This window comes from Augochlora pura, chromosome 8 (genome assembly GCF_028453695.1).
Source record: "Augochlora pura isolate Apur16 chromosome 8, APUR_v2.2.1, whole genome shotgun sequence".
NCBI lineage: Eukaryota > Metazoa > Arthropoda > Insecta > Hymenoptera > Halictidae > Augochlora > Augochlora pura.
The window spans coordinates 8700464-8721933 of NC_135779.1; the positions used below are offsets into that span (position 1 = coordinate 8700464).

General features: G+C 39.6%; 1 protein-coding gene across 1 annotated transcript; it reads left to right on the forward strand.

Annotated features, from left to right (window-relative positions):
- Positions 1-1790: 1790 nt before the first annotated feature.
- On the forward strand, positions 1791-20915 carry LOC144474135 (protein-tyrosine sulfotransferase-like). The gene is made up of 4 exons (XM_078188703.1): positions 1791-2079; positions 18864-18997; positions 19156-19264; positions 20632-20915. The coding sequence occupies exons 1-4, from the start codon at positions 1936-1938 to the stop codon at positions 20896-20898; spliced, it is 654 nt and encodes a 217-aa protein (XP_078044829.1). The 5' UTR covers positions 1791-1935; the 3' UTR covers positions 20899-20915.
- Positions 20916-21470: the final 555 nt, after the last annotated feature.

Genomic DNA, 21470 nt, shown 5'->3' on the forward strand with positions numbered 1-21470 from the left:
CTGCTCTACAAAATTGTGTTAATAGTGATCACAATAAATGAATCCATTATTTACTATTTATTATTTATTATTTTTTTTTTATTACGTGAAGGTGATAAACAAATAAAGGAATAATGTAATTTCCTTACTTGCAAACGTCAAGGAATGTTTTTTTTCGCCAAACCCTTGGAATCTACAAGCGAACAGCTAGAATGGTTATTACGGTCGCAAATTAACTAACAAATTAAACGACTGAACTAGACGATGAGCACAGTTTTGTAGAGCAGAGACAGCTCTATCGAGTGAATATTACACACTTTGTCGAACACCAAACAAATCGTTGGTAAATAAAAGAAACTATAAAAACTCTACGAACTTTCTCGCCAACCCAATACTTGGAACAATCAGGCGTCTACGTAATAAAGATAGAGAAAAATCCAGTTTGGTTAATCGCGGTGCTACTTGTATAACAAAGTTACAATTGCATCGGCAGATTTTTCGAAGAAGATAGCGAACTAATTAGCGGTACGTGTTCTTAACAACTGCGCGTGGCGAGAACGGAGAAAGAGGGTGGATGAAATGTACCGGAAATTCTGGAGCATATAGAAAAATGTGAATGGGAGGGGGGGAAGTTCGTGAAAGTAAAAGAACGACTAAAAAGTACGGGAAGTTGTAGGGATAGGAACGGTGGCGGGTGGGGGAAGTTGGGGGTACGAGATCTTAATAGATTGAGGATAAGAATAAGATTAGAACAAGGAGAGGGATGAATGGGTATTGATCGATTGGGGGATGGAATTAAAGGGGGGAAGTCGTTCATAAGAACAGATTACTCCGTAAGTTGCTGCAATGAATTTAATCGGTATATTGGAAGTTGTTAAGTATTGTATAAATTGATAGACATCGCGCAAGATGGCGCAAGAATACTTATCGGAAAAGAATTCGCTTTATTCAAATGGTGCATGTTATTGAATCTCGATACGTGTAAAACATTTTGACCACCTTGTCATCTTATCAAACGCAATAAACATTGCTGTTACATAAAATATTAACACCCGCAATGTTAAGCTATAAAAGTTAAACCAAATAAACCACCAATGAATATTAATCGAGTTTAAGCTAGTGAATAAATTTGATTAATTAAAAATTGCTTGATTCTCAAAAATTTTACAGAATGATTTTTTTTCATTGATTGTTTCCTCTACAATTTCTTAAAACAAATTCTAGTTGAGAACAAAATTCTTTCAAATTTGCAAATTTTAATGAAATTTCATAATCATTGAAGGAAACCTATACAAATTTCAAAAATTTACTGCAATCTTCAATACAATTTTATTCTTATTATTCATTTTTAAATATTGGCATTATACCTCATTTTTAAACGGAGCAAATAAACCATCGATGACTCTTAATTTAAAATTAATATCTGCAATTTTAATGAAAGCTCGATCAATATCGAATTATCATGATTGAAAATACAATTTGCATGATTCCATGAACCGACGTAAAACGTAACATCCAGACTGCGAATTTAATTCTCTTCTAGCAAAATTGAGTAGTTACAATTTAAAACAGAAAGAATAAAATATCTAATTAATTTCGATCTACTGAAATTATTACTATTACGGAAGAAATAAAATTTCTAAGTGACTCCTGTCTCTCGCAAGAAACGCAGACGATTGTTGTGTTGCCGATAGAAGAGAAAGGAGTCTAATAATATCGTATATTAATTGTTGAATAGATCGGAGACGAACGTAAAGGTATCATTGACTTGAGACGCTGAACAGAATGTTTTCTTTGTTGGACAGGTGCAATGAGCTAATGACGTAACCGGAAGTACGAGGCCCTCGAACGTTGGCCTCGAGCACCTCTTCCCAGTAATTACATCGGCGGGCGGTGGTCGGCTACGTGTTTCCGAAACACGTCGTGAAACGTCGGAACGACGATCATTGCGACGACATGTCGTTCCTCTTGAGCCGCGGCGGTCGAAAGGGGCCCATCATCTGCTTCGTTGGACTCTTATTGATCTTTGCGCTCTACCAGTTGGGTATCATCTGCGGCTCCATGAAGTCCGTGCCCACTGCCATGATGGTCGCTAAAGAGGTAAGCGTTCTCACTTCTGCACACTAAACTGATCACTATGTTTATTAAACGTCGACGATTACTCAAACATTCGTATGAATTAGTTCCGTCTATTTCGGTCTGGAAATTTTATTGCAATTTAATTGTAGGGCAATTAGTACTTTAGGAAAGAAACAACCCTTTCTACCTTAGTTTACATATCCTCCAAATAAACTTATGTTCTTTAACCCCTTGCCGTGCCATTTTCTTTAGAAGTTATATGATTAGAATTCCTTCGATCGCACTAATTTCTTAGATGAAAAAGGAAATTTTATATTTATTGTGCGCTTATATCTACTTGAATGTTTAAATATTGGTAACGAGAGAATACAATTTTATTCCCAGTTAAAGGAACGGTTGAATATTTATACCTAATAGCTTATTACTAGAAATCTCCATCACAAATCTGACTCGTTAAAGTACGGCAAGGGGTTCTTTATCAATAACACGGCTTTGCGAATCATTCGCCGATCTCAATAATTACGATACACCCAGTATATTTAAAGGGAAATTATTAAACCGCTTATTACGCGGACAATAAGAATCGCCGTTAATAGTCTTGGAAGCAAGTCGAAGAAATAAAAAGAACTCGAGGCAGAACTCTTCTACCGATTCCCGGCTCCTTTCTCCCCCGTAGCGCCGCGCACAAAAAAGAGAAATCCGAATTCTCTTCCTTTAATACCGTCGTATTGAATTTAATTGTACTTTACATTCTGTTGCACCCTTTGTGCCCGCGTTGAACGCTGTAAATACCGAACAGTCGGGCCGAGAACGGGTTTTTAGTTCTCTGTACAAATTGTCGATGTACATTTATTAAAGATTCAATAGCCTCGCAGTGAAATGTGAACCTGGTCGGAGCTATTTATTATTAAATCAACGCCGTTAAACGTACGTTCCGCGTTATCGATGATTCTGAGGCAGAAAATTCGGAGTTTTCTCCGCCGACCCTCTTCACGATCCCGTCGACACGGACGCGTGAATATTACAGCGAAATCAATCGCGTCGGTTTAGAGTGGTAAAAGTCGAATTTAGATTATTAGTAATATAAATAATTGTTTTTAGAAATAGATGATGTGTCAATACAATTATATACGAAATATATACAAAACGCATTTTATGAATGTACACGAAAGCATAAATATTACAGTGAAGTCAATCGCGTCGGATTAAAGTAATCAAACCAAGTTAAATTTATACTATTAGTAATATAAATAATTGTTTTTAGAAATAGGTGATGTGTCAATACAATTATACAAAATATATGTATACAAGACGCATTTTGTGAATTTTCTCGGTGGACTCAGATAAAAGTATTAAAATATGAGAGTCTTTCAATTTTTTCTATCGCTGAAAGTTTAAAAAAGAAAACGATCTAATTATGGTGTAATAGACTGGTCCTTCTATCGTTTAGAAAATATCCAAACCGTTTAGTCCAATTAACCCTTTGCACTCGAGTGATGACTCTGATAAAATTGTTCTATCATGTTGCATAATAATCTCTTTACTAACAAAGTTTGCATTTAAAAAATTGTTAAAGCTATGTTATGTTAGTACGAATGACAAGAATCAATTAAATTTGTATAAAATGCACTTTGTTATATAAAATGGAAATACTATAAGCCAGAGAAATTACATCAGATTTCTAATCGAAATTGCTTCGAATGCAAAGGGTTAGAAAAGAATGTTATTGCGTTTTAAAAGCAGGTGTCACTGCATCTTGCGAACTTTCGCGTTATATTTTCAAGACTCGAAACTGCTATTCGGGACCGAAGAAAGAAATTTTTGAAAGATTTCAAAACGGCCTAACGCGTCGACAGCGCTTTCGAACGAATAAATTCCGACCGACGTTCCTCCGTCGACCAAAGAATCGCACTCGCAAGCGGCGCGTGTCCGCTCGAAATTCGCGAGGAGGCCCGGAGTAATTACGGATTAGTTTCGGGCCGAGTTTTCGCGGTTCGGTTCGGCAAACAGCTCGTACGTGAGCGCGGAACAATCGTCGATGGCCCAAACGACCGGACAAACGAGTTCCGAAACTTTGCGGGGATACGTGTTTCCGCGGGCGGGCGAGAATTACGCGATCGAGCGAACGCGGCCCGGGACCACCGGCGAAACGGTCAGGCAGCCGCGCAAAGAATGCCCGGCTAAATGTTGCCGGGTAAGAGCAACGAGCCGAGGGCGTTCCCGATGGCCGGAAATTAATGTCGCCGCTGTACTTCGTTGGCCCCGGATGCCTGCGAGGGATGAGCTATTTATTCACGAGCCGCGCCGAAACGCGTACGTCCGAGCTGTATAACCAGTTTCCGCGAGGCTCGCTCCGACGGGGGCCCCGCACTCCCGGGGAATAAGTTATTAACAACCGGTCGGCCCCGGGTCGCGAGATGAAAATAGTTTGATAATTCGGAGAGTCCGATTAAAAATCGCCACGCGAGACCCCGGCGCAATTCGCGCGCTCTCTGCGGTGGCCCCGAGGCTCTCCCCGACCCTTGGAACTCGATCAAGAGTCTGTAATTTGATAACGCCGGGCTGCCCAGGCATTTTTAATCTCGCACGCCGCACGTTTGTTTGCCCGTCGATACTGGACGAGCTCGTGTTAGCGTAAACGGTATGGAAGACGCGGCAAACGAGATCGCTAAACAATTAAAACGGCTTTTAATATATCTTTGCTGATTCAGTTTTTACGATGATTTACATCTATGAGATTTTTAATGTATAATATTATAATATTTGTAATATTTATGACATTTGTAATGCTTAGTATTTATGATATTTGTAATATTTAATATCTTCAATATTTATAATAGTTGATATTTACTATATTTATAATATTCAATATTGTATAATATGTTATTTTAATAATCGAGTGACAAGTGCATAAATTCTGCAGTCTAATTAAAACCGTACTAGTTTTGATATCCATTATCAATTACCAAGGCTTGTCTCATATACCTTTCCTATTATTAGACACACAATAATTTAAAACTACATATATATGATTTACTACATATTGTACACAATAATCTAACACTACTCTCCTATAACAGTCCAGCCATAAATACATAAAATCCAAGAGATTCATTTCCTATATTTTATGAATTATCTGACGTGTCCCCTATTACTGCAGCAGTACATCAATAATTAATAAATATTGTCTGTCGTATCCTCCGCGTAAAAACAAGACAAAAATACGATGGAAGTTGGCTCGAAAATTACCGGTGTACTCGATATTTCTCCGCGTATCACCGTGTCCCACCCGGTAATTAATTGTTTTCATAATGAGCCGCTGTCGGGTATTCGATTAAAAGTTCCCGGCGATATTCGCCCGGCCGTCGTCGACGCGTAACGGAACCGGCAGGAAAATCGTCGAAAATCCGTCGCCCGTTTCGCCGACGGTTCGCTCGCCGCGATCTCCCGGGGACGTCGGACCCGATCGGAAAGGGTTGTAACACGGGGATTAAGAAGTTTGGGCGCCGCCGCCGCCGCGGCAGCGGAAGAACGCGAAGGGAGGAAGTTCGCCAGGACGATGATAAGGAACTTTATGCGTCCAGCCTCGCTCGAATCATAATGAAATTTTCCGACAAATAAAGCAGCCGGATAAAAAGTTCCGGGAACTTAATTGTCACCGAGCGACTTTCAAGACGGTCCCGATAGGGAAAACGGGGAGCAACTGGGACAAAGACGGAGTTCGTTCCCGCGATAAAGTCCTGTTCGTCGTTCCTTTAATTGCGACCGGCTAATTCCGTCGAATTTCCATTGAAATTTCCCCCGCGGAACTCGCGGAGGGTTCCATGGTTCGCAGGTCAGGCTAATGGTCCCTTCGAGTTGTTCCGAAGGCAATCGTCGTCGGATCATGGCTGTTTGTTCGCGTTTGCCGGGTCTGTTACCACTTCTCGCAATTTCGGTTCGGCTACCTGTTGTTAAACAGAGCTCCGGAGAGATCTGAACAGCTTACTAGATTATACAGGGCGGTCCAATAACCATGGCTACCTAAAGATCTCCTTCGATAGCGAAGATACAGTTAAGAATCGCGACGCGCATTGAAATGGTTACTCGTGTGAGGGTGCGTGAAATATTTAATAATCAATAATATTTCAAATCGGGACAAGATGCCTCAAAGTAGAAGTTTCAAGCTTTAAGAAAAAAGTCGTTACCCTATGTTGATTTTTCACGATGTTATCGTCAGTCAAAGTTCGTCTAATTATCTGAATTTCTTTTCGTTGTGAATACGACAAACAGTCTCGCATTTTAAGTTTTATAGTAGCGAGAGTGTATCTAAGTTTAAATACAAAAATACTGTTTTAAAGCAGATATTTCAAGGATTAATTTCAGAAAAAAAGTCATTATCCTACGTTGATTTTTCACGAAATTATCGTCGATCAAAGTTGACCAATTTTTACCAAAAACTTTTCTATATACTATATTTACTATATTTCTATATACTATAATATATATATATAAACTTTTCTATACTACAATTCTTTCGTGCAGTGCATAATAATATATATCGCGTATAATAAACTAATATTACTCTCTTTTAACAGTCCAGTCGCGAGAGCATAAAATCCGCAGTCCATTTAAAGAATGCATAAAATCCCGAGTCCAGGCATAAGTGCATAAAATCCGCAATGGCGTCGCAGGAGCATAAAATCCGGGGTTTAGTTAAAAAATGCATAAAATCCGCGCTGCATAAACAAATTTGCCAAGGTAGAAACGATATCAGAACGCGACTGCGACAGGTTAAATCGAGGAGCGGATAGATCGTCGGCTGGGCATCGATCGTCGCCGAAGGCGCGCGTCGATCGCTGTAGAAAAGTTTCGCGGCGATAACAAGATCCGATTAATCGGTCGGCGAGGTCGAACGGAAGATCGGCCGAGGCAGGTCCCGCAATTACGACTCGCGCCGGCTAATTGGCCGGATAAGTTCGCGACGGGATTACGCCGCGATCCACCTGTCCGTCGACGACCCCCCTCCCCGCCGCCGTCGCCGCCGTTCTTTCGCGGCGAGGCGACGCGCAGCATTCTCCGACGACCTAATCCGACGAACAAAAATCCAATTTGAAAGTTTCGCTGCGTAAACGAAGTTCCGCGGGAATTTCTGCGTTCGCCCCGTGTCGCGGGGCGAACTTCGCAGCCGCGAGGTCCTGACTTTTCCTCATAAGCTATGCATAGGGACAGGTGCGCCCCGCCTGTCAAAGGCAGAGTCGCGATTTTCCGTGGACGTAAATGGAAATCCGTGGTACCGATGCTCGCGTTCGCCGCACCTTTAGAGCATTTAGTTGAAGAGATATTTCTGTCTCGCACAAAATAGGGACTATTTTAATTCTACTTGGTGAAATTTAATTTTTAGTATGTCTCGGATAAAATCATTCGTCGAGATTTTTATAGTGTACAAACGTTTTCTATAAAACGTTGCAATCTTTCGAATTATTTAACAAAATATGTAACCGGTCTCAACTTCATTTATGCGAAACGGTCGCTGACAACAAATTGATGAAAATCCGCGTGAAAGTTGTTGTCCGATAAAAAATCAAGTTGACAGGAATTTTTTTTCTTGGAACCGTATAATTTTTGTTTATACGAATCGGTGCGTCTCGGTATTTTCTTTGACGAGGCATTTTGGTTGAAAATTGATTAGGTTAAAAGTTATGATTTTTGTCAGGAACGTTCATATTAGCGACGCACCGTGCGCCGCGCCGCAAAGAGGACGAACAAAGAGATTAGAATCAAAGGGTAGTTGACATTAAAACCCTCGCGGACATATTAAAGCTCGACGTAAGTCTTGCGGATGATGCGGCCGGGTCTAAAGGGCGTCTCAGGCTGCTTTTGCTCGATCCGAAGAGCAAACAGCGTGGTTTTATGAAAATGCCACGGGAAAACGTGTACATTTTCCGGCGATAATATTCTCCGGGGCGTTGCGTGTTTCTACTTTGCCATGGGAACGACGTGCACCGGGGAATTCGTCGATCTATTACAGCTGGCCAGAGACCAGTTTTCTAAAATTCATTCCAATAATGATAATTTAATGATTTTTAATTGTAATTTATAATAATAAAATTTGGTTAGGCACCTGATGGACAATAAACTGCATTTGATTCGCCTTTGGCGCCACGTTCGAGCAATCCACCCTTTGAACTCGAAGCCATTTTAACTGTAAATCTGAAATAATTTTGTTGGTTCGTAGTATTTTTATTTTATATAACGAAGTGCACTTTTATGCATACATAAAATGACTCGTATCAACAGTTTTCTGCTTAACAATTTTTTAAATCAAAACTTTGATAATATAGAAATTATTTTAGTTATAACATTTATTTTTAGATATAACAATTTTCACGGTGCCTTAGTGTCACCACTCGAGTGCAAAGGGTTAGAACTTGATCGTAAGAGGAAGCGAACGCGTATTTAATTAGTGTTTCGTGCGACTGCAAACTCTTCTAATAATTATACTTTCTCAGAGAAAATTTTAATAAATTACAAATTTCGAATCAATATAAAGCTAGTAAATCTGTATATACATTGCTAAAACAGATTACAGCGTAGAAAAATTTCGAAGAAAATTGGCCAAATTTGACCGATGCTAACTCCGCGAAAAATCATCGTAGGATAATGAATTTCTTCTTAAATTCAAGCTTAAAATATCTACTTTAAAATAGTATCTCTTGATTTTACGTTCCACGCACCCGCATCGCTGTAAACATTTAATCGTGCGGCCACATATGTCATACTGAAAGTTGCCAGGTTTGGAAAAATGCACGGATTTCGTCGATTTTTTTTCGGGACGTCATTTGCAGCGAAACGAACCTCGACGCTTTCCCTTTAATTGAAAAAAATGAAATGGAACTGAGATTTTTTTCTAGCAAAGCATTTTCAAGTTATGCTTTTCAACGATATTCTATCCAAAATGATGAAACTGTTAAAAATTATATTAGAATTGTTTTTTGCCCCAAAATTGTGTAAATTTTGCCATAACTTCTCTCAGAACCGTGTTTTCGATGAAATAAATAATAGAAATAATTTCGACAGTCTGAATCGATGAAATGCGCCCACTGCGCGACATTAACCCTTTGCAGTCGGATCTATTTTAAGTGGAAATCCACGATATTTGTTTAAACTTAATTTGCATTTCGAGATTCGTGCAACAGTCAACAGCTCTTAACAGTTTCCTAAATATAAAAAAATATGATAAAAATTATTTTGGAACATGGCATGATCATTTTTAGCGGCGCCTTAGAGTCGTCGCACGACGGCAAAGGGTTAAGAAGCACTTAGGTGCCGGTTCGATGTGTATCCGTGTACGTAGAATCGCGTGGTTTTCGTCTCGTCATGAATTTCGCTGGAACAGGGACTGCGCGTCGACGACGTTCCGCGTTCCCTGTCGATTCCACTTGCCAAACGATTCCGTGGACCGAAATCGTTCCGCATTAGCAACGATAAAGCTTCGCGGTGAAAGCTCGCGTCGAATAAAAAACGATGTCCCTGGGGAAAGTCGACGGAAATAATTCTTCATGGACTTTGAATATGGGCACCAGCAGGATTTGTTATTAATGAACGAGCGCCGTAGTAATTAATTACAGCGACGTGTGAATTGCGAGCGCGTTTCGGCCGTACAATGTACCGCAACTCGCGATCAACATCTACGACTCAATTAATACCGATCCGAATATTGTTTATTTAGCAGGCACGGTCGCAACGGTGAATCATTAATGTTAATATTTTAATGAAACGTGAAAATACCAACGAAACAGCGAGCTATTAATATTGATGATCGAAAGTAAAACGAGGTGTTCGAACCTTCGACGAAACAATGTCTTCGAATTTTGATGAAACTTTTCTGTTTTCGATGCGAACAGTTTAATTTATAATGCATTTCTCTTCGTCGTTTACTGCCACTCTTGTGCAACGTTCGTTATGCAGCCGGGGGCGGGGCAAAAAATTTGTTTTCCGGAAAAAGTTACTGCAGACTCACGATGCAAGCCAATAGAATTTTAAAATTTCCGGAGCGAGGGTTGTTGGGTAGAGCTCGTGAATAATGATGGACGGCAAATGAGAACCTTGAGAAAAATTATTTTCTGAAGTCTGTTCCCTTCTTGGAAATGTTTTAACGCTGCCACAAACTACGTTTAGACATGTTTATAGGCGAATACGTTTAGAAATATTTCGTAAACATCTGTAAAAATACGTAGACTTGTACGTACATTTTTTTAACGGCTACCAGTTGAACATAACTAAATTCTTAACAAAATGCCTTAATCTTCCTTGATTCGTTATGTCATTAATCATTAAATTACTAGATCTAAGACTATTGTTAATTTTTCGCTGTTTCTTTTCATTTAAAACATTACTTTTTGCCTTAAAGCACTCATATACGACATTAATTCAAATATCTGAAAAGGATTTTACATAGTTTAAAATTATTAAATAACATTATACTTGCTTGCAATGAGTATAAGAGTAAGAATATTTTGAGGATTAAATTATCTGGTAGACTAAAACCCTCTACACCCCCAAAATATTTAGATCGGATATTTTAAGTTTAACATACCCTAAACTGAATAAACCCCAAAAATGCATCCTTAACCCTTTGACTACTGTTGGCGTCCGACACACGCTGGCTTCCCGGTACTGTAGGCGCCAATAGGCGTCAAGATCAAATTTCCACCCCGTTTATTATTAAATTTGATTAATTATATATTGTGCAATATTTATGTTATATATTGTAAAAAATCTTAATATTACTCTTCACTTCAAGTAATATTGGTTTAATGTAACAGAATTCAATATTTTAAATATTTTAATATACTTCCTCGGAAATGCATGTCTAACGAAAAACTACGGCCGTGCCAAAGGGTTAAATAAATCCTAAATATGTACCCTTAAATATGCCGTAAAATTCATAAAATCGTTTCAAGATTCCATTGGTTTTCCCAACGATCTTGCATCTCTTCGTCTTCGATTTTCTCCAATTGTTGCACAAGTGCTTACAATAAATGGCAATAAAATTAAAACAAAATTAGTCCCAATATTACTTTGTTACTATTCATTGTAACCAATCGATGAATCGAACAAAAATTACTTTCCAAATTAAATACTGCATTCTAACAGTAAAAGAACTGATCCTTCGCGAGTTTCGAGATCGTTAACATTCCTTTTCATCTCGCCCCGAATAAAAATCGCGACAGACAATGACCGCGCGTTGTCCCGAGAACTTGGAAAATCGGAGACAACCGGGCGGATCGATGCTCCTCGCGAGACGCTCGAAGCGTCGAGGACAGGAGAAGGGTTGCTGGGCTTGTCGCGTCGTTAATCGCGACAACCGCGTCGAGAAACCGGTGGAAAAAAGCGCGGCGACCCTCCGGAGCACGGCCTTGTCGCGACAGCCGCCCCCGTTCTCCGGACCCGGGGGCATCCGGGGGAGGGGGGCCATAAACGCGCGGGACAAGAAGAAGCGACACGCGCGAATACGTGCACGCTCGAGCCCGTGTCCGCGCGCGAACGGAACAGAAAGAACGAGAGCTTCTGTCGGGGCCTGTGAAACCCTCCGCGCGCCCCATAAATCGCGACGGTTGAGTTCCGCGCGCACTTTTCTACCCGCTTCGGGGGGGTGGGGTTGCGAACGGGGAACAGAAGATGGGCGAGGAGCGCGGCGGAGCGAGGGTAGGTCCGTGCCAGCCCGAATTACGAAGCCACCCCGGTGGTTACACGTTGGAATGCTAATTGCGAGCGTGTCGTGTCCCCGGCGCGCCGCGAAAAATCGCGAAACGCGAGGCAAACTGGCGCGTCTTTATTCCTGAAACGAGTGCTTATTTCTGGGAAAGGGAGCGTGATCGACTGCGGCTGCGAGGCGGCCACAAATTATGCTGTTAGAATCCAGACGGGACTATTGTACGGGGCGCGTAAACGAATATGGTCTTGCGTACACTCGCCGGCAAAAGTGACGAAACCTCGCGTGTCGTTATCATTTTAGGAATATTTGAACAACGCGTATTCGTAGTATTTGAATAAATTGTATATGGAGATTTTTCAAATATTCCTTATACATCTAATAAAAATTCTTTCTGTATTTAATAAAAATATATTATATATATTTTTAAACATTGTAATATAAACAATGTGATAGTTCGTCATCCGGTTCCAATAATATAGTCTACATACAAAGTACATTTTTTAAAACTGAATAAATAACCTTTTTTGTAATTGCGTCGAATGATATAATTTTTTGAGAATTAAATTATCTGGTAAACCCTCTACATCCCAAAAATATTTAGACCGGATATTTTAAGTTTAACATAACCTAACCTGCATAAATAAACCCCAAAAATCTACCCTTAAATAAATCCTAAATATATCCCCTTAAATAAATCCTAAATATATCCCCTTAAATAAATTCTAAATATATCCCTTTAAATAAATCCTAAATATATCCCCTTAAATAAATCCTAAATATGTACCCTTAATTACGCCGTAAAAAAGACTCCTCAAATACGCTATAAAATTCGTGAAATTCTTTCAAGCTTCCCTCGGTTTTTCCAACGATCTCGCGTCGCTTCATCTTTGATTTCCTCCAATTGTTACACAACGGTAACCGAAGAATCACAACGCATTCAATACCAGGTTTACCTCCCCGTGTTTTTCTCTCCGCGTTCCCTCGATCGTTACGCAACGAAAGTACACGTCGCGCGAGCACCCCATTACCGCGGCCCCATTATTCTTTTAATGAAGTGTATCGTCGGTTTGCCTCGATTCGATTGTTCTTTAATCGAATGATCGGGGACGAAGGCATGCGAGGTATTCGCATCCGGGGGACCTCAATTATCGATCGCGCGTCGCGTAAACACACGAATGCCAATATCGCCGCGGCACATATATGTACCCGGTATTCTTCGTGGCCGGCAGATTATTAACAAATCTCTGACATTTTGCTAATTTATCGGACAGCCGGACCCAATTACGTGACGCCGATCGTAAACGTCAATTGTTCCGGCGATTGTTAGCGGCCGCGTCGCTGGAATTTTAATCGCGCCGCTAATTAAGCTGTTCCTCGTCCGAACTGCATTGTTCGTCACGTGTGCCGCCCGCCGAGTGACACGCGCCGCTTGTAAAATGTATGAGGCGACATGCAACCTGCTATAAAAAGAAGGAGGAAGAGAGGGGGAGGCGTTAACCCTTAGTAGCCTGATTTACGAAAGTGATTTTTTTTTAATATTACTGTGTTTGCTTGAGGGTCTAGATGAAGGGAAAAATAGCTAAAAAGATCACAATATTTATTTTACATATTTATTTAGAAAAAAAAACCAGGTATCAATTTTGATACTTCAGGCATTAAGTATCAAAAATAGCACTAGTTTCTTCAAGTAAAACATGCACTCGCAAAAAATAATTATATCATAGCGAAAATAATATATTCACTTACCTCAAAAGTATTTATATTCTTCAGAAAAAGAAAAATATATCAAATTTGTATTCAACAAAACTTTTAGTAAAATGTGTTTACTTGTTCACTTTGCCGCGCAAGTAATATGTCATAGATAAAATAAACACTATAATGACATTAGATTTTTTTTTAATTTCGTTGGAAAGAATATTATACAACAGTAAAATACGTACAGCCAACCTATAAAAAAAACTAATAGTAATGTGAACATTCGGTTTAAAAGATTGGTATCAAAATTGAAACTCTAGGTTATTAAGGGTTAAAGCAACCGGAAAAATGTTATTTTTCATCCACGCGAGGAACGCGTCTCGAGCACACGAATCGCGCTCTCGACTTTCCGTTTCAATTTCCAACGACTTGGTTCGCCTTCAGAGAGCGATCAATTAACAGCTAATTAAACAGCGGACGTCCGCGTGTCGGACAACCTGATGAAAGGCGAAACTGGATCGTTGCCGACGATGCCGCAGTCCGTTATCTATGCACGGGCCAGCAGTCTGTTTCTCCTTTGCTATTTTAGCCCCCAGAGCCGAAACGGCGAGTCTCGCGAACGTTCTCTGCGTCGAACGTCAATTTTAAAGACCGTAAAATGTTGAGAATATTTATCGTTAAATTTATGGTCAGCCCGCAACATTTTCTTTATACTTAGAACGATTGAGATATTTGTAATAATTTCTCAGACGAAATAAACAGTTTATATTATCCATTGCGTGGCTCAACTTAAATGTTTCCTGATAATAAATTAAATTAAAAATTTCGTAATACTGTGTATTTATGCATATATGTTTGTTTTTAGTATTTATTAATATCATTGCATAACAATGAAATAAACTTGTATGGTAAAAATTAATTCTTTAACCATAAACTCGTTATAAAATATCCTTTCGAAATGTGTCGAGTATAAATAAATTGGATAACGTTCAAACTATTTTGGAACGTGGTACGCAATTTTTAGCACTTTTATTCAACCGCAAACGGTTAGATTCAACGATACATTTTACGAAAACTCCCGAAACGTAACATTTTGGTCCAAGAAACTTTCTGGGAAACCGAAATTGTCTCCAACGAAGCATAAAAGTTTAAAAGAAATGTTTAAAAAAAGAACAAAATTTCGTCCCCCGAATTAAAGTGAAGCGTGCGAAATAATAGTGTAAACTAATTGAATATTAATGGAATAAATAAACAAGTTCGTGCGTAATCCGGGGAACAGAATCAACATCGTAAAACTTGCCGGGAAATTGCCGACTTACTTCCGCGCGAGGAGTCCGTTGCTCCGCAATTTCAGAAACAGACTTCTACGTGGGAGGGGGGGCTCTCCAAAGCGAAAGGGTTAAAACGACACAACCAGCTAATGAGTGAGTTAATTACCGGTTTTTATTAGGACCATGCCCGGCCGCCGTAGAATTTCGGCCGCGAGTTTACTCTGGCCGAGCGCGTGAACAAGAATGGAAAGCCGCCGGTGGACACACGTTCGTGCGCGCGCGCGCGCGTTATTTTCGCCGTGAAAAAATGCTAATTACGGAGCGTGTTTCCATGGGGGAAAAATGATGGCGGAAAAATTTTCGTCGCTGCGGAGACTCGATCGCAGCGAACAGATAAGATGCGCGAATTGCTTGCCTTCTTTACTGTCGCGTAATTTGTTTGCTACCATTGTTATTACTATTTTTAATTTCCCTTTTCTTTTATGCTGTATCTCTTTTTATTGTTTTTGCTGTTCGCATAATTTAAGCTATTTTCATCAAAGGGATTTTCCCTATTCTAATACAATCGTATGCAAGTTTGTCTGTAAAGTACTGAAACTTCGAGAAAAAAATTCACAGCCATGATTTCTTTTTTTTAATTAAAAAGGAAGGATAATACCCTATTTCGCTTCAAACAACATTTCCATAAAAAATTTGGCAAAGTACGTACATTTTCTCAAACTTGGCAAAGTACCTGCATTTTCACAAACTTGGCAATTTTCGATGCGGCAAACATTGCCTCTCATACGAAGCGTTCCAATAGCAAGAGTGAGTTTAACTTAAAATCAAGAAATACCGATTTAACGTGGATATTTCAAGCTTAAATTTGCCTAAAAGATCATCGTCCTACGATGATTTTCCTCGAAGTTATCGTCGGTCAAATTTAGTAAAATTATATCCAATTTTTCTACGCCATAATTTTATTAAATATATCTGTGAATAATAATCGACTCGAACAGTTCCCGTGCGAATTTTGTAAATATCTTAACGCTCTTATTATCGTTGTTATTATTACCGTTCGTTAATTAAAGAGTGTGGGCGCTCGGTACGAAGACCCGACCGCCGCGAACAGATAGAACGGCGGGAATCATACGAGCGTAATTCACTTGAAATTTATGCGCGGAGCTAATGAATCGTAACCGTGGACGTTTATTAATAATCATGCAAACTGCATCGCCGGCACGATCGATTCTGCGTTATAGCGCGAACGTTTCCCCCCGCCGCGTCGCTGCGGTTAATTAAACAATTCCCAGCGACGGTTCACGCGATCCTTCAACTTGCACGGTTACCCTATCGAGCGTCGAGCTCGAAATCCGATAAACTATAGCGTGAAAGTCCCACTTATCGACACATTAATCGTAATTTTTCGTTTTTACCAAGTATCATTATTTATATACACTGCGGAGTTTTATGCGAATTAAAAATTGTCCTCGTTAATCGCAAGATACACGAATTACTCCAAACATCCTTTCGTTTTTATTAATAATTTTAGTAACAGCAACGCAATAATATCATCAATTGTTTAAATAATTTATCTATTTTGCATTTGATCTCATCCTCATCGTAAATGCATAAAATAATCCAGCGATTACCGTTAAAATAAACAATAATTGTCTTCGTTAATCTCAAGATACATTAACTACTCCAAACATTCGTTCTATTAATAATTTTAGTATGTTAACAGCACTGCAGTAATATCGTTAATTGTTTCAATAATTTACCTATGATCTCATTTTCGTCGTAAATGCATAAAGTAATGCAGCGATTACCGTTAAAATAAACAACATTGGCGGTGACCCTAATAACAAAAGACCATCGGAAGCAGATTAAATTTTTACAAATTATCCCTCAGCTTGTTAACAAAAATTTGGGAGAAACAGATACAATTATGCAAGCTTCTTATGTCCAAATTATCCATTTTTGTTTAGATGCTGCGGAACAATTGAAAATATATACTGTGTATCGGGCACGCGTTGCGCCGTTGGCTTTCGTCGGCGCGGCTCCGAGCGAGATTTCCTTCGTTTCCTGGGTCATAAATACGCAGCGTGCACCTTCTATATATCCCATCCTCTTCTTTTAAGCTGCTCCTTCGGCCGCGTTCCACCTTCGAAACGATGGAAAGTAAATATTCCCTGCTACGAGATAAAACGAAAGCCTCGCGCAGTATTCTCTTGACGGTAACCGTGCTCCGTTTCTCATTCTTTTCCTTTTTAAGGCGAACGATAATATTTTCCGCGCTTCATACTGCAAATGATTTTTCTATCGCTCTGCTTGCCCGATTAAACATTTCTTCGCTCGAACCACCCACGCTCGCAGCTCGGACTTCAGTCAGCGCGTAGACCGAGTTCAGGAGGTCGCGACTAGTACGCAATTTAGTTGCTTTATTTCATGACATGATATATTTTATTTTATGACATAAACTTTCATTACGTAATATAATTTTTACAAGACAATAATCATTGCATTAATTATATAATTTTATTTTATCACAATCCTGCGAGCTTTGTTTAGCAATTTTTCCAAACAAGTTTTCGAAGATATTTCCTGCAGACTTATCAATCCTTTTATTGTTCTTAGTTCAACAGCAATTTGTTTAATCCATGTACCGGAAAGTTGAGTAATTAAGTGAACAATTTAATTGGTGAAAATTAGCCTACCATCGCCTTAGGGGCGTTAATATTCTTAAATTCATTTAATCTGTCAATTCCATTTAATCTATCAATTCCATTTATAATAAAAAAACTTCTATTTATTGCCAAATACTCGGGCAGTTTCGGTACGAGTGACGTATATCGACGTCGGAAGATACAGTTCTGATATGTAGGTTGCATCCAGTTTCTCCGGATTAAGCCTGAGCATAATGTTGCCAGGGATTTGCTAAGCAGAAGCACTCGGTCGATGATAAAGTGCGACGCGGTTTCGGAAGCAGGTTGAAACTGCCACCAAAGCTGAAAATACAAATTGCCGAACGCTCTTGATAATTTCGCGAATAATTGCGCGTCCAACGGCCGCTCCGCGCGTCTCCCCATTGAACCATTCGCGTAAACGTGTAAAACGTGTCGCAAAAATTTCCTCGCGTCCAAGAAGAATCGCGCTTTTCAAACACGCTTTAACGTATTCGGTTGTTCGTGCTCCGAACATTCGCCGGGTTTACGCGACCGGCTTGAATTCGCATCTTAAGGCTCGTAGAATCACAAAAGCCAAACAGAGTCGGACGGGGTGGGGTTCTACTTCACATACTTTGAACAGAACAGGCTTGTAGTCTCTCAATGGGAGCAGAAACTTTTCGCTTATACTCCCAGATGAACATACACGATACTTCGGGGGATACAAGCGGCTCAGATAAAACTTGACGGTATGCAGCGGGGCTCTAGAAAAATCGGTCCTCAAGATGGAAAATGGAAATCCCGCCGGATTCTGTTACGGAACCGTTTACAATACGCTCTTTCGAACAGAACTTACGGCGCGTCGCTTAATGTAATTTCGCAACGTTGTCACAGTTCCCAGAGATTTATCGTATTAATTTCAGAAACCGCGGCTGTCTCTTTTATTTCACTTCCCATTTTAGCTTTATTTAAAGCGATGTTCAGTCGCTTCAGTTTTTTTATTTTTTGGAATTTTATAAGCGATAACCTGTATGTATTTATTAAATAAATAAGTGATATTATTAATGCTGCAATCACCTTGCCGTAAACGTTGCTAATAAATATTCTTTCAGAATAATGGCAAGGTTGGATTTATTTAAACTTTGTACTATTTTGATTATAATATTTTACTAAAGAAAGACTCTCGTATAAACATGTTTTAAAAAATTGAAAAAATTCAAGTTTGACAAGAATATTTTTACTTCATTTAGTAGTTCCATTGTCAATAAACATATATGAATCGAATAAATCTAATAAATAAGTGTAGTAATTAATATAATATGAATATTATTAAATATAAAATAGACGCATAATGACTGAATATTATGCACTTCCCTCGAGTAGAGATTTGAAAGCACCGGTGAAAATTTCACGGGAAACGTGACCGCGATACCAGCCCGATGACAAATTGGTCGCGCCCCATTAAGGTCTCGTTCGTTTTTTTTCCCTTTTCAGAAATACGTGGTGGGCCCGTTCGATCACAAGAGGTACGCGTACGATCGCTATATGCCGTTAATTTTCATCGGCGGCGTGCCACGCTCGGGCACCACCCTCGTGCGCGCCATGCTCGATGCACATCCCGATGTCAGGTGAGTCCCCCATTCACCGGACAAATTGCCAATTAACGCCTGATACGATTGACGCCGCGAGTGCTCTTGATCAATGCCCCCGGCGCGTCAAAGACCCGGGGGCCGACAAATAGCCGGGGACATGCTGACTCTCTCGCGGATCCGTTTTTCTGCGGCAGGTGCGGCCAAGAGACCAGGGTGATACCGAGGATCCTGCAGATGAGGATGCACTGGCTGAAATCGGAGAGGGAGAACCTGCGGCTGTCCGAGGCAGGGATCTCGAAAGAGGCGAGTGTCCTTCGGAACCATCGGGACCCGACGCTTTCCAGCGAAATTCCTGGCTTCCGTCGAAATCGTTCCGACGCGAATTATTTTGCACGTTAAACACACAAATTCCTCCATCGTTAACCCCTTAGGAACGGCTGGATTTGAATGAAATTTTTCATAACTAAATTACCAATTCTTTCTTAATATACAATTTCTTTTGGTATAGTTATATGTATATAGTATTAGCTATATATAGTATTTATAGTATTATTATTATTAATATTATTAATATTCTTTTCTTAGTGTATTGTACATATACACATTCATTTTAATCGTTTAATTGAATAACCAGTAATACAAATTAAATAAAACACGAAACAGCCACAAAAGCCACTATAATGGCGCGTCGTGTCTAAGAGGTTAACACCTGTGCTACAATCTTATGTCATGTTTCTACAGGTCATTGGATTTCTCTTGATCTTAGCTATTGCAATATACTGATAGAAATGCATAATCATATTTAAAAAATTATGAGTGATCTTAAAATCTCGCGGAAATATGAAATTTAATATTTAAAATATTAAAAAAGAAAACAAGATCACCGTTATATTTTTAAATGAAATTGAGTAATTTTAACTTCATAATATTACAATACTAACTATGAATGTATTACAACACTATGAAGTGAAAATTACTCAGTTTCATTTAAAAATATAACGGTCTTTGCTTTTTTTATTATTTTAAATATTAAATTTCCTATTTCCGCGAGATTATTTTCTTTTATTTTCCAACGATTTGTTGCTATTTGACAAAATGTGTAATATTCATTCGATAGAGCTGTTTCTGCTCTACAGAACTGTGTTAATAGTTATAACAATAAATTAATCCATTATTTACTATTTATTATTTTTCTTATTACGTGAAAGTAATAAATAAATAAAGGAATAATGTAATTTCCGTCCTTGCAAACGTCAAGGAATGTTTTTTTTTTCGCCAAACCCTTGGAATCTGCAAGCGGACAGCTCGAATGGTTATTACGGTCGCCGACCGCGTGTCGCTATAACCTCAAAAGTAATAACAAATTAGATGACTCAAAAGGACGATTAGCATAGTTTTGTAAAACAGTAACAGCTCTATCGAATTAATATTGTACACTTTGTCAAACAGCAACAAATCGTTGCAAAATAAAAGAAGATATAAAAACGCTACCCCAACCCAATACATTGCGCGGGTTCTTACAAAAGATATCGAATGGCGTCTATTCGGGGCAGCGTCCAGATGAGAAACGTCCAGTTGTCCGTGCTGAATGGCGATTAGGACCATTCCGACGGTCAACGAGCCGTCCGGAGATACGAGTCTATTAATTACGAAATAATCATTGTGCACAGGTGATGGACAGCGCGATAGCGGCGTTCTGTCTGGAGATCATAGCGCGACACGCGGAGCCAGCGCCGCGATTGTGCAACAAGGATCCCCTCACTCTGAAGATGGGCTCGTACATCCTCGATCTCTTTCCAAATGCCAAGTTTATCTTCATGATCCGCGATGGCCGTGCCACCGTGCATTCCATTATCTCGAGAAAGGTAGGGACCGATCGCGGGCCGCCGCGGGCTCGTTTATGCAGATCTGTCCCAGCTCGATTCGCGAATATTTAAAGAGCCGTGCACGGCGCAGAGAAATAGAAGATAAAAAGGGGGGGGGGGGGGAGAGGATTCGCCTGTCCAACCATTCTCACAGATACCGAACGAGAAGAACTGTTGCGACACGTTCAGTTTCTTGTAAAACGAACCGGAAATCGGTTTTCCAAGGGCTTGCTGGGACAATGTGCTTCGACGAGACCGTCTTAGAGATCTGCATTGTATAAAGAATTTTTCTTTAACGCTACACCTTCCGCAGTCAGATTTATCGTTTTTTTTTAATTTGCAATTCGGCGAGCTTCGGAGACTCTTCCGTGGAAAATGCTTGGATAAATGACATTATTGGAGTAAGGTTTATAATAAAAGCTTCACAAAATCTGAATGAACGAAAGCCGGTTACTAGTACTGTTTGATAGGTTTAGTGTTAAATTACAATTAGTTGGAGTGTCAAATTAAAATAAAAAGTTCGCTTTTTTAGCAGAGGGCAGAAAATTTAAGCGACGCGTTTGCAGAACTCGGTAATTTGGATGCATGTTAAATCGGTGAAGCTTGTTATAATGTTTGTTATAAATAGACCGCGTATTTTATAT

Coding starts and splice junctions, on each gene's coding strand:
- LOC144474135 (XM_078188703.1), top strand. CDS start 1,936: ATGTCGTTCCTCTTGAGCCGCGGCGGTCGAAAGGGGCCCATCATCTGC. Junction 2,080..18,863: donor CCATGATGGTCGCTAAAGAG/GTAAGCGTTCTC, acceptor TTCCCTTTTCAG/AAATACGTGGTGGGCCCGTT. Junction 18,998..19,155: donor GATGCACATCCCGATGTCAG/GTGAGTCCCCCA, acceptor TTTCTGCGGCAG/GTGCGGCCAAGAGACCAGGG.